At 56.4% G+C, this 12,890-nt stretch overlaps 1 protein-coding gene across 2 annotated transcripts in view; it reads right to left on the reverse strand.

Moving 5' to 3' along the window:
- ITPK1 (inositol-tetrakisphosphate 1-kinase) overlaps positions 1-12,890 on the reverse strand; it is a 168,632-nt gene that overhangs the window by 128,294 nt on the left and 27,448 nt on the right. For both annotated transcript variants that reach the window (XM_036071575.2, XM_036071573.2), the window contains exon 3: positions 197-221. In XM_036071575.2, coding sequence (XP_035927468.2) covers positions 197-221 — 25 coding nt within the window. The remainder of the gene's footprint in view (positions 1-196; positions 222-12,890) is intronic.

The following is a 12,890-nucleotide window of genomic DNA, read 5'->3' on the forward strand; positions in this document are numbered from 1 at the left end:
CACAAACCCCGGAGACCACCAACCACAACCCGCGTCCTGCCAGGGCAGAGATCACGGAGACTCCACAGGGGGAGAAGTTAAACATGAGAAGTGAGTGAAGGTGCTCAAGAGCCCAGACTCTTGGGGGAGAGGAGGAAAGGGGAGCCCTAAAAGGCCCACCCACACGAAAAACGGCGAGGGTGTGGTCTGTACTCACCTGCACCACTTCTATCCCTCGCTTCCTGTGGAGAGAAACAGAAAACACAGGTTACTCAAGCAGTCAGGAAGCATCCTTCCAGAACGTTCTCTGCAGCCAGCTGAAGGCATGGGAGAGCCCGCGGCTGCATCCCTTAAGCACAGTCCCCACAACAGCCCCATTAGCAGAGGGAAGGTTTGTGAACTCCTAGTCAGTCCTCAAGGCCGCCTCTTGGCAGAGAGAGAGAGTCGTTTCCCAGAGGAACTTGGCTGTCGTTCTACAAAGACCCCAAGTTTGCTGGTTTTCCTCACAGCCAGCTGTCTCCCTCTCCAATCTCAGGGGCAGCCCTTCCTGGGCACAGCTCCACCAAGGATGCTCCCCTCCACCGCATTTACCACCAATGGTCTGACCTTCCTCCTTGACTCCACCACCTCCCATGGCTCCCCATTTTCTCTGCTATCTGGTCTAACACCTTGGCCTGGCCTCCCAGGTCTGCCTCAATCCATCCACTCTCCCATGTTGCAGGAGGCCCCCGCTCGGCTCAGTTAGTGCAATCCTGGCCATCTCTAGCCCCCACTGACGCCCTATGCATCCTCTGAGCCTGGTTCAACCACCACAGGCCTCGCCAATATTGCTGTCAGCCTGCCTCCTCCACCTCCCACCCACAATCCCATGGCCACTGTTCTCCCACACACACGCCCTAACTCACCCCACCCCACTACACACAGGGTCAGGGTCTCTGAGGAACGCCCAAAGGCCCCCTGCAACTCACCCACCTTTACCTCCCCCACCCCAAGCATCTGGGCACACGGGCTGTGTCACTTCTCCAAGCCTTGGTCCACACTTTCCATCCCAGCCTTTTGGATGTGGCTCAGACAGAAGCTCTCCTAGGAAGCCTCCCCCGACCCACAACACCCTCGCCCCACCCACCTACCCAGAGCCAAAATCCTCCCAAGAACCTGGGACCACCACCATCCCAGCCCTTGGTTCCAGAGTCCTGCTGGGCTGTCTCCTGGGGCAGGATGCTGGGGCAAGCACAGGGTTCTGTGTGGAACGCCGACGGCATGCCCATGGCCGTGACCATGTGCATCTTCCTGGGAAGAAAGGCCGGGGCCCCCACAGGTGCTCAGAGGAGGCTGTGACCAGGCAAGGCTGGAAATGAGAGCAGGGACGATGGCAGGTTCGATGGCCGTGTGTACCGCGTGCCTACTTACGGCGGCCGCCTGGCATACAGACACCCCCTAAACGCAAATACATACACACTCAGCTCAGGGTCCTGTGCCCAGCCTGGCCCAGCACTCAGGGGCACACCAAATGCAACAGACATCGCTCAGGCCCTGGAGGGGCTCACGGTCTAGGGGGGGAGGTGGGCACAAAGCCCCCTGGGCACCGTCACCATCCCCTCACACAACACAGCGGAGGTGACACCTGCCAATCCTACATTTGCTGGTTAGCTCATCCGAGCGTTTCCCGACACCTCCTGAGAGCCGGCAGCCAGCGGAGCCTCGAAAGGAAGCCGCTACAAGAGACAGCAAGACAGACCGGTTCGCACTGTGGGATACGCTGAGCCAGCCTTCCCCTCAACCCCCAACACCTCAACACAGCCCCGGGCCCCGAGGAACCCAATCTGAAAACCACAGTGGCTGATGCTTTCAGGGGTCCCCACCATCACTCAGCTTCTCCACAGCTCCGGAACAGTTCCAGAATGATGGCCAATACCCATTGGCTTCCCTGACGTCATGAGGGGAGAGACTGGGCACAGAGCACAGCCCTGGGCCACCAGCACCCGCAGCAGGGACACCTCAGAGCCTCGGCCCCACTCCCAGATTGTCCTGCTCCACCTGAGCACTGGTGACAGTGACCGGCCCGTGGCTACTTGACTCGTGACTGGGACTAACCAGGTTGGGTTCAGAGGGACTCCTCACTTTGCCCCTGGCCCTGCTCCAGGACAGAAATCTTGAACAGCTGAGGGAACAGCTCCTTGGGAAGTCCCCGAGGACAAGACTTGGGGCCGCACCACAGGAAGGACAGATGGCACCGAAGGGGACAGCAGGCGCGTATGGACGTGACCCGCACCAGGCGGACAGGGCCTCCACTGGGCTGTCGCCAGGCCCTGGGTTGTCCCTTTGAGTTAATCCTCATGGCATCCCGATTATCCCGGCGTGTGGCTCTCATCTCCTTCCGAGGCCGACTGCGGTCACTTCCAATCCGCCCACATCTGACACCGTCCCAGTCAGCTTGCCCTCCCCCAGTCCTAAAAAACAAACAGGACTCCAACTTTGAAAACACAAGAGACCCGTAACATAAAAGAAACAACGACGACAAGTTCACCTTGAGAACAGGCTGGCTGAAAATCTTAAGTGGGACTGAGCTCCCAGGAGCCAGACCAGCTCCTCTGGAGCTCAGAGCTCCAAGAACAGGATCTATCTCGACTCTGGCAGAAAAGAGGGGGGCTCCCCTTTCAGCCCACATCAGGCCACACGGGAGACACCCCCTCAGCCAGGGCAGCTAAGGTGCACTGGGTGCTCTCGCCCGCTGACGCCTTCCTCAGCCCCAGCAGGGAGGGGCAGTGATGACCCGTTACTCGGATGAGCAAGCAGAGGCCGGGCAGCCTCAGGAAGTGTGGGCTGCCCCACGGCCGGGCCGTCACCAGCAGGCACAACAGGGCCTGCAGGGGACGCACAGAGGACGGCCAGCCTGGTCTCTGCGCCGCAGGGCCTCAGTGTAAGGGGGCGAGCGAGGAGGGGGGCAGGCAGGAAGTCACAGGCCCCATAGTGGAGGGACCCCACGCGCACCACTGCAGCCCACTCCGCAAAGGAGAACGTAAACCTGCCGGGGCCTCATTCCTTCCTCTGAAACTCCTGTGGGACCAACAGACCAACAACCCTCACTTCCCAAGCAGCAGGCTCCTGAAATTCCCCAAGTCCGGAAATTGGTTTCTGACACCAAAGGGGAGGAGGGAGGAGAAGATAAGCCAGAGAACTCACTGTCAAGGGATTACCAGTCTTCCTGAAAACGCCCGCGCCCCCATCCCGCCCCACAGACGTCCTCACATGGGCGGTGTTTCAGGTTGTTCACTGCGACAGCGGAAGACCGAAAGACCACCAGAGGGGCCATTAACAAGCCACTTGTCCGAGAAATACTAGGCAGTAAGTAAAAAGAATGAGGAAGCCCTCCATGCGCCCAGAAGGCTTTGTCTACGTGAAAACGCAAGGTGCAAAGCTCTGTGTGCTGAGTTAAGAACGGCCTGGGTTAAGAGCAACATCCAGCACAAGAACGTGGGCTCGCACACACACAGAATGAATCTGAAAGTACAAGAAAGAATGAAAGAATATGGTGTAGGGTGGCCTCTGGTCAAGGGCAAGGGCAGCTGGAGGGAGGAGTGAGAAGACTTACGTTTCACTGTACATTCTCATGCTGGAACGTTGTGCCCAGTGCACCCAGCAACATATTCTCAAACACTAGGAACATTTTTTTTTTTTTAATTATCTTTTAAATAACAGGTAAAACTCCAGCTGCCACCATGCCCAGGGCTTGGCATAAAGTAAATGCCTGATAAAGGCATGGATCAATCAATCAATCAATAACGTGAAGTAGGGGCGCCTGGGTGGCTCAGTCGGTGAAGCGTCTGCCTTCGGCTCAGGTCATGATCCCGGAGTCCTGGGATTGAGCCCCGCATCGGGCTCCCCGCTTAGCGGGAAGTCTGCTTCTTCCTCTCCCTGCCCCTCCCCCTGCTTGTGCTCCCGCGCTCTCTGTCAAATAAATAAATAAAATCTTTAAAACTATATATATATTTTTTAAAAATAACATGAAGTAGGGCGCCTGGGTGGCTCAGTTGGTTAAGCAACTGCCTTCGGCTCAGGTCATGATCCTGGAGTCCCTGGATCGAGTCCCGCATCGGGCTCCCTGCTCGGCAGGGAGTCTGCTTCTCCCTCTGACCCTCCTCCCTCTCATGCTCTCTGTCTCTCATTCTCTCTCTCTCAAATAAATAAATAAAATCTTTAAAAAAAAAAAAAAAAAAAAAAAAAACATGAAGTAGAGGAGTTCAGGATTTATCTAGAAAAGCTTCCAAGTCCTGCTCATAGAGGAGCTGAAACCAGGCCCACTCTGGGAGCATGAGACTGCCCTACAGGGAGCGTTCAGGCCCGATTCTAAGCACACTTAACTATTCGAGTATCTGGCAAACAGACCGGGAGGGCATGCACTGCCTGTCAGCTGTGGCCGCAGCAGGAAAGACATGGGTGGCTTTTTTCCTTGACATTTCCTTGTATTTTCTAGTTTTCTACAGTAAGCATAGATATTACGCCCCAAATGATAGAAAAAGTAACAATAAAAGTTAAAGTGAAATAATTAAAGAAGTTTATTTCAACCCTGCACCTGGAGAAAACTTGCACAGGCTCTAAAACTGTTGCTTTCTTGATAAATACTGATTAATAAGTTTTGGACAGAGAACCACCCCCGCGGCTTATAATTATAAACCTGTTTTTCCGAAAGCTGGATCGCTGTAAAGGGAAGATCTGTTTTGTAAAAGGACTCCTCCTCGCCAGAAGTCCAAGGAGAGCACAGCCTTGAGGAATTTAAAATGCTCATTTTTGAAGCAAACTATCCTTTCAGGGCAGGAGGGGAAGCAGTCAGAGAAGGCTTCAGGGAGGAGGCGGCGTCAGCCGTTTCAATGAAGGGGAACTACGGACAGACACTCGGGAGGAGAGGTTAAAGAGGAACAACATGAGGAGTGCTCCCTTCCCAAAAGGTGCCTGCGGGTGTGGGAGCATAAGATCCACGGAGGGGGGTGCGCAGGGGCAACGAGAAGGGGCCAGAAGATGCGGGCAGGCCAGAGAGGCCTGGAATGTCACAGGGCAGCCTGGCCTTTACCCTGTGGGCCAGCGGATCCCAAATACCAGGGTGGACGACTAAGAATCCCCACTGGAGCTTGTCAAAAACCCCAATTCAAGGCCTGGTCCTGCAGACTCTGATTCAGGACGTCTGGGGGCAGAGCCTGGGAGGCATGCGGGACTCTGCCAAGCCCCCGGGTGCTGTTCTGGAGCAGCCAGGCATGGGAGCAAGGAGCAGCTTGTGCTTGAGGAGCAGCAGGACCAGACAGGGGTGGGAGGGCTCATCCAGGGTCAGCCCTTCCAGGTCTTGGGACAGGAGTCAAGGACACAGGAGAACTAGAACAGCTGAGCTGCTCCCAGGCCAGCACCAGCAGAGGACGGAAGACGGCTAACCCTTCCATTTTATCACCCGTGGTCGTACCAGGAGGGGATCAGAAACTGAGAACTGAGCTGAGCAGACAGTTCAGGGCTAGGAAAATACAATCGAGGGAGACATGTGAAAGTGGAAGAGGCAGGTGTGTCCCTAAGAGGAGACCCTGGAACCAGACCCAACCGTACCTCGTGCCTCGGTTTCCCCATCTGTCAAGTGAGGAGAATCCTGGAACCCACCCCACAGAGCTGCTGGGGCCCACACTGGGAATGTGGGCTTCTGCTGCTTTGCTCTGTCCTGCCTTCCTGCCTTCCAGAACTGCCCCTCCTTGATCCCACATGATGCTGATGGGCATGCAAACAACTGAGGGGCTGCACCCTCTCCAGGGGCGACACGTGGCCTTGCCCCCCGCAGGATCCAGGACAGGTCCTGGGGGACCGTCCACAGCACAGAGAGCATGTGGCCAGGAGCGTCCGCGCTCCGTGACCTGTCTGTGGCCAGACTTATAAGGAAGAGGCCACAGCAGGAGAAAAAGCCAGCACTCTGTTGCTGGAGCTCAAGCCCTCCATCCGGCCGGCCTGGAGCCTGTCCTCTCTGGACCTGCAGTCGCAGGTATTTGTTGAAGCCACTTTACACGGGAGTTTCTGTCACCGACCACTGTCACGCTGATGACAGCAGGTGCTCAGTGACAGCAGCCACCACTTCCTGAAGATGACCGGCGTGGGAGGAGAGGAGACGACAAAGGAGTCCAATGAAGAGGATCAAAAGCAGGAGGAGTAGAAGGTCCGTGAAGCCAGGGAGGCAGAGCACCCCGAGGGAGATGCGTCCACGAGCCCACACCAAAAGGAGGCCACTGTGTGTGGCATCAGGAGGGCCGACACGGGACACTTTGGGATAACGACCCCCAACAAGAAGCGGGCCTGCCCCACCGCAGAGCAGGGTCCTGTGGAAACCTGCAGCAGGCCCGGGCCCGGGTCTCGGCTTCCACATCTGTTGAATGGGTGTGACCCTTCTGGCCCAACAGGACCTTCCGGGGCAAGGTGTCAGACCTGAGGCCTGCAGACAAGTAAAGCAAGGGAGAGAGGGTGACGCTGAGACACAGAGGTCCCCTCTGACCATCAAGGAGAGAAAAGTCCAGCGGCAGCTACGGAGAGAGCAGAGGGGCAATGAAATAATTAAGCTTGTCCAGAAAAGGGGGCCCTTGGGTTCATCAAGAACTGCTTTCTTGCAATCTGCAAGGCCACGGTCAAGTGCCTCCTGCTCAGTCACAGCAGAGGCTGGCCACAGGGGGCAAGCCGCCACTGAAAGCGGACCTACAGGATAACACAGCTGCAGAGGGAGGCCGGGCCTCCCTGGAGCCATTTCACAGCAGAGGGAATCAACCCGGAAACGCAGGCTCCCTCCCACCAAGAGGGGAGGAGAAAGAAGCTGCACCTGCACCCAGAGCTGAAAACCACTTAGAGACGGGAAGTGTGTAATTATGCAAGTGGAAAGCCAGGCACACGCTCGTCCAAGCCCAGTTTGGTAACTGCCAGATTTCAGGAGCCCCGAATAATAAGGCCCTTTAGCACCCGCGAGGCCTGCAGGCAACCTCCCCACCTCTGGCCTCCTGCCCCTCCCCGCCCTGCAGAGGGTAGGCCCTTCGGAGGGCCTCCCGAGGACTCGGGGTTCCCTGAAGACACAGCTTGGCCTCCTCCCTCACCCAGGTATGCAGACGGACAGACTCCCCACTGCCTCAACTGCCACCCCAACGTCACCACCTAACTCACACTCGAGGTCAGCTCCCTAGGAACCCTCCTTGGCTCCCAACTTCCTCAGAGCCCCTGAGCGCCAGCACCGAGCACGGGCAGAGAGGCTGCCTGGCTCCGGGTCGCTGCCCCCACCCTACTCGGCAAAGAGCACTGTGGTAGACAGCATTAACAGTGGCCCCTGAGGGGTGCCCGGGTGGCTCAGTCGTTAAGCGTCTGCCTTCGGCTCAGGTCATGATCCCAGGGTCCTGGGATCGAGCCCCGCATCGGGCTCCCTGCTTGGTGGGAAGCCTGCTCCTCCCTCTCCCACTCCCCCTGCTTGTGTTCCCTCTCTCGCTGTGTCTCTCTCTGTCAAATAAATAAAATCTTTAAAAAAAAAAAAAAAAAACAGTGGCCCCTGATCCTGGCAGCTCTGCCAGGCGCTCCCCTGCCCCGCCTGCCTCCCCTAGCCCAGGTTCAGCAGGGCCCCACGGCTTGCTTTGGCCAATGAAATGTGCACAGAGTGACCCAGGTCATTTCCAAGTTCAAGTTCTCAACTTCCACCCCCAGCTCTGCAGCCAGTCCTCCGGGACATCAGCCACCACCATGGGAGCAGGAGGACACAGATGGCCCCCCAAAGCTGGGCCAGACCCACTCCTGAAAAGAAACCTGGCGGGGTGGCCACAAAGCCAGGCCGGGAACCAGAAGGACACCATTCAGAGGCCCTTCAGCTCATGGTAGTTCTCAAAGGGGGCACTTTTTGCTTCCAGGGGACAGTTAGCAACACCTGCAGACATTTTTGACTGCCACCTGCGGGGAAGTGCTCCTGGCGTCCCGAAGGTAGAGGCCCTACAATGCACAGCCCCCTAAAACAAAGGACTCTCTGGCGTAAACTGTCCACGGCACCAAGGCTGAGAAACGCCGGGGTGTGGAGACCAGCGCTGAGCCACCGGACTATGAACGAGCTATAAATAAATCTGTTGCTGCAAACCTCCTGGGGTTGTTTGTTTTTGCAGCCTATCCTGCCTGATAAACGCCCCTCGAAGAAACGTGGCCAGTGGCCTCTGTCTACATCCCCAAATTCTAAGCACAACCCCTGGACCACGGCATGTGGGGGTGCAGCATAAAGGTGTTGGGGGAAAGGTGGAGCCAGTCCCTCCTCTCATGAAACCCTCCCAGGAGGGACCCCATTTTCTAAAAACACCTGGGCCTGTCCTACCTCTGTGCCTTTGCACAAACTGTTCCCTCTCTGCCTACCATGCCCTTCCTCCCCTGGCAAGCTCCTGCTCAACCCTCAGGAACTGCTCGATCATCAGGAACAGCTCGAACATCATACTAGCTGAAGGCTGTTGCCCTGCCCCTTCCCCAGAGCAAAAAGGATGGCTCTGAGACCAAAGACTGCCCTGTGCCGGGTTTTGGACCCTGGGCCCCTGAGGCCAGGGGCTGGGATGTCAGCGCCCCGTGCCCACCGCAGACCCCGCACCTGGCAGGTGCTCTGCAGGCTCTTCCTGAATGAACGCCCCAGCCTCCCAGTGCCAGGGCTCCCACCCTGAGCCATCCCTGCCTGTCTGCTTCTTCGGCAGCCTGCTTCACCTACCGATGGTTTCACAACTTGGATTTCCCTCTTACTCACAATGCCAGAAACCGAAGTGGCCCAATATAAAGGCAACATACGAACAGAATTTTAAAGGCAGTACAAACATTTGAACTGTTTGGACAGCTCCAGGAAAGAACCAGATAAACTGGAAGCTGCCATATGACCATATGTCTTTTTTTTGGGGGGAGGGCCTTTCCCCTGATTGGACAGTCACCAACTCTCATCACTGAAGACCTTCCCCCAGACCAGGTGCCCCAGCTGGAGGAGGTGGGCAGGCCGCAGGTTCCTCACAGGGCAGACGCAGAAGCCTGAGTCAGCGTGTTCCTTCAGACCCAGAACAAGCCCACGGGATCCCTGGAAGCAGCTTTCCCTCGTGAACCCAGGAGGTGGGTGAGGGGCAGGGCTAGTGACTCACCTCCCCAGCACCTCCTGGAGCAAAGCAGAGACACCAGGGCCGCCAGGGGCCAAGGCACCTTTAAAACCCCCACACCTCAACTTTCAGGGTAGGGAAACTGAGGCAGAGGTGGGCTGGAGATTACCCAAGGGAGTGTTCTGCTGCATCCAAAGTGTCACCATTTCAGACTGGAAATCACCCCAACTTTTCATCTGAAAACAAATATTGAGATTCCCTCAATGTCACTTGATACGTTCCCCCTTTTTGATATAAAAATTCTCTGAAATTCCTTGTAAGTCTTTTACTAACCCCTTGCAGGTGCTATAATTTTTCTTTCTCCTAATTAGGGGTGGGCCTTAAACTGCAGGGGCTGGGGGGGGATGTTATTAGACCCCCAGGGGCTGCAGGAAGGGCTGGTTCCAGCAAATCCACCCAGTTGTCAGCCTGGCCTGCCTCAGGGCTAATGACTCTTCACAGCAGTTTCTCATTCCTAAGAAAGCAAAGTCAGTTTAACATCAACCTAACGAACAAAGTAATAAGCTACAGCAGGAGGAGAGACAGGCATTCCGCGCTGACATTTTCCTCCTTGGGAGCCACTGGGGGAGGGAGAAGCCTGCCCAAGGAGGTCGGAATGTCTTTAGCACCTATCCTCCAGGGACCACACACCCTTAAAATAACCACACAAACATGTGTCCTGAGCCTGCATCTGGGAAGGCGACACTCTTAAAGGCTGTGTTCCGGTGGAGCTTAAACATCTCTACCCACCCAGATTCTGCTGCTAACACTCCCTTGCAATTGAAAGCTCCCTTCCGGCCGGATTCCAAGACCATGAGAAGGGTTCTTTGAGCCCCTGCAGTTTGGGGGAGGGAATAGTCTCTGCCCTGTTGCTGGGCCGCCCACCACCGGAGCGCAGAGCTCCCCACATGATTGTCGTCAGACATTTGCTGGGCTTTCTCTTTTCAGCCCTGGGCTAGCCTGGGAGCAGAGGGGTCCCCCAAGCCACAAGCCCTGCCTAGAGACGTTGGTGGCCACAGGGCCCCCTGAATATGCCCTTTGGAACCCTGAGGGTCCTCAGGGGCTGAGCTCCGGCCTCCTCCTTGGTGACTATGGAGGCTCCTAACGAACCTCTGGACAAATCCTAATCTGCCCCTGGCCCACATGTGGACACTTTAAGGGGGTGTCCGAGATTCGCGGGATGGAGAAGCGGTAAGAGCCTTAGCGTTCGGGTAGACAGAATAATGCCCTCCGCCCCCTGCCAGGTGTGCTCAGGACCTGTGAGTACGCTACCTCACCTGGAGGAGGAGCTTTGCAGATGTGCTTAAGGTTAAGGGTCTGGAGGGAGGAGAGCATCCTGGATCACTTGGGTGGGTCCAGTGTAATCACACTGGTCCTTAGAAGAGGGAGACAGGAGGGTCAGAAGGAGATGTGACAACGACCCAGAGGTCAAAGTCATGTGGCCCCAACAAGCCAAGGGATGCAGGCGGCCTCAGCAGCTGGGCAAAGCAAAGGCACGCTTTCTCCCAACAGCCTCCAGAAGGAAAACTCAGCCCTGCTGACGCATTTTAGATTCCTGACCTCCAGAGCTGTAGGAGAAGACATTCGTGTTGGGTGCAGCAGCTGAGTCTGCAGTCATTTGTTACAAGAGCAATAGGAAATGAATATAGTGTTCATACACGCTGCCTCTCCTCCGGGCTGGTCTCCGGGAGGGACTGGGTCATGGGCAGAGCCAGGCATCAACTCCCTACTCTTCATCGGTGGATAAGGCCGTTACTCGACTGACCTCCTAGACTTGGAACACCGCTGCCATCCTGTAAATAGCCCCGGGGTTGGGGAAATTTTTGAATAAGTGCTTCGGGGTTTAAGTTTTCTGAGTTTGGGGGTGGGGGGAACCTCACCTTTCCTTTGATGTGGTAGAGGGGCCCAGGGAATCCCCGCACCCAGAAGCCCTGGCTTTGACAGCTTCCCTCCTGGTCACCCTCAGGGCTCAGCTCAAACAGCAATCTTTAGTAACCTTCCCACCACCCTCCCCCCCGCTACCTCGCAGGATCCAAAGGGCATAACCAAACACCTACACAGGGATCCCTGATGGGGAGAGGCGTCCTAGGTCTGGGCGGTGGAGACCTATGGCCCCAGACCTAGAAGCCTTGGGTCTAAGCTGGGGGGAAGGGGGGGTAAATATTCCTGACCCTCGGGTCCACCTTAAGGGCCACGAGAGATGCCCAGACCAGCCAGGCCTTCCCACCGTTCACTCCAAGGCCACCTGGCTCCACTGAAGGCCAAGTCCCTCAGACTCTGCCAAGTGACTCTGAGCAGCGACAGACACTCCCCAAAGAGAGGCATTTGGAGCCTGAGCCCAGCACGAGGCATACCGAAGCCCACAGGGGCCTGCTGGGCCCCCATTTACAGGTCCGGGGGTGCTAAGTCCCAGATGCACTGAGCACCCAACTCCAGAAACGGGCAGTGCCTTCATCTGGTGCTCCCGGGACCCTTAAATTTAGGGAAGATTCCAAAGCCCTGGCACAACCCAAACAAATGATTGGCAACATCAGTCATTCCTGGGCCCCCTCACTCCCCACTTGGGCCTGTTCTCCCTGAGCCAGGGAGAGGGTAAGGGAGGAGACGGGGGCCAGAGGGGGTGTCATTTCAAAGACTGCATTAGGGGGTATGACGGTCCTGCTTCTTCAAGTGAGGAAATTCACAGAGAAACTCGTCTAAATAGAAGCTGGACAGAGCAAGACAAATCCTGCACGGTGTCACCTACATGTGAAATCTAAAAAAAAAAGGCAAGCTCATAGGAAGAGAGAGTAAAATGGTGGTTGCCAGGGGCTGGGGGGCAGGAGGAAAGGAGGGAGGCCGGCAAAAGGGACAAACTTTCAGTCACAAGATGAGTAAGGTCCGAGGATCTAACGTGTAACACGGTGACCACAGCTGACCAGGCTGTGTCGTATGACCGGAGTCTGCCTCTTCCCACCAACACCAACAAAAACAGGTAAATACGTGAGGTAACGGATGTGTTCATTAACAACAGTGTGACAATCACTTCACAGATCACACATATATCAAATCATCACATCATCACACTCTCAGTACAATTTTATTTTTCAGTTATACCTCAATAAAATTGGAAAAACTATACATGTATTTATAAAAAAAAAGAAACTTGCCCCTAAACTCAAACCAAGTAAGCCACAGTGGAACCATAATCTAAAGTCACATCTGTCGGCAAAGACCATGCTCGTCCCGTGGCCTGGGGGGCGGTGGGGGGGGGGGGTCCAGCGGGTCTGGGGATGAGGCTTCTGGGATTTCTGGAGAAGCAACTGTGCTGGGCACAGCTGCCCCTCCGCCCCCACCCAGCCAACTGCCCCAACCCTGGGCTGATGCCCCTCCTCCACACTTGACCCCGAGGCGGCCGGGGGAGGCCTGCGGGTGAAAGAGCCAGAAGGCATTTCTAGGGGCCCTGCCGTCCCGAGACCATGTGCAGCGGGGACTGGCCACACCACAGGTCACCTGTTTCTCCCTTCTCCACAGGGCTGACAGCTCCTTTGACTACAGCATCACTTGGAATCCGTACTTTCCAAGCAGAAGGGCCACGGAAGCAGAGTCCAGCTCGGTCGCAGGGGGAGCTGCGGGCTCCCCACGGCAGGCAGCTGGTGACTGGCCCATGACCGCAGAGGCCAAACACCCGCCATCAGGGTGCGGAGACTGGTACGTGGGAAGGTGGGGGGGCTAATGTCCTAGGAAGGTTCCGAATCCGCCAACAAGAGAGAGCAGTTGGCCAGGTCGCTGGAGTCCAGG

This window comes from Halichoerus grypus, chromosome 8 (genome assembly GCF_964656455.1).
Source record: "Halichoerus grypus chromosome 8, mHalGry1.hap1.1, whole genome shotgun sequence".
In the NCBI taxonomy this organism is placed as follows: Eukaryota; Metazoa; Chordata; class Mammalia; order Carnivora; family Phocidae; genus Halichoerus; species Halichoerus grypus.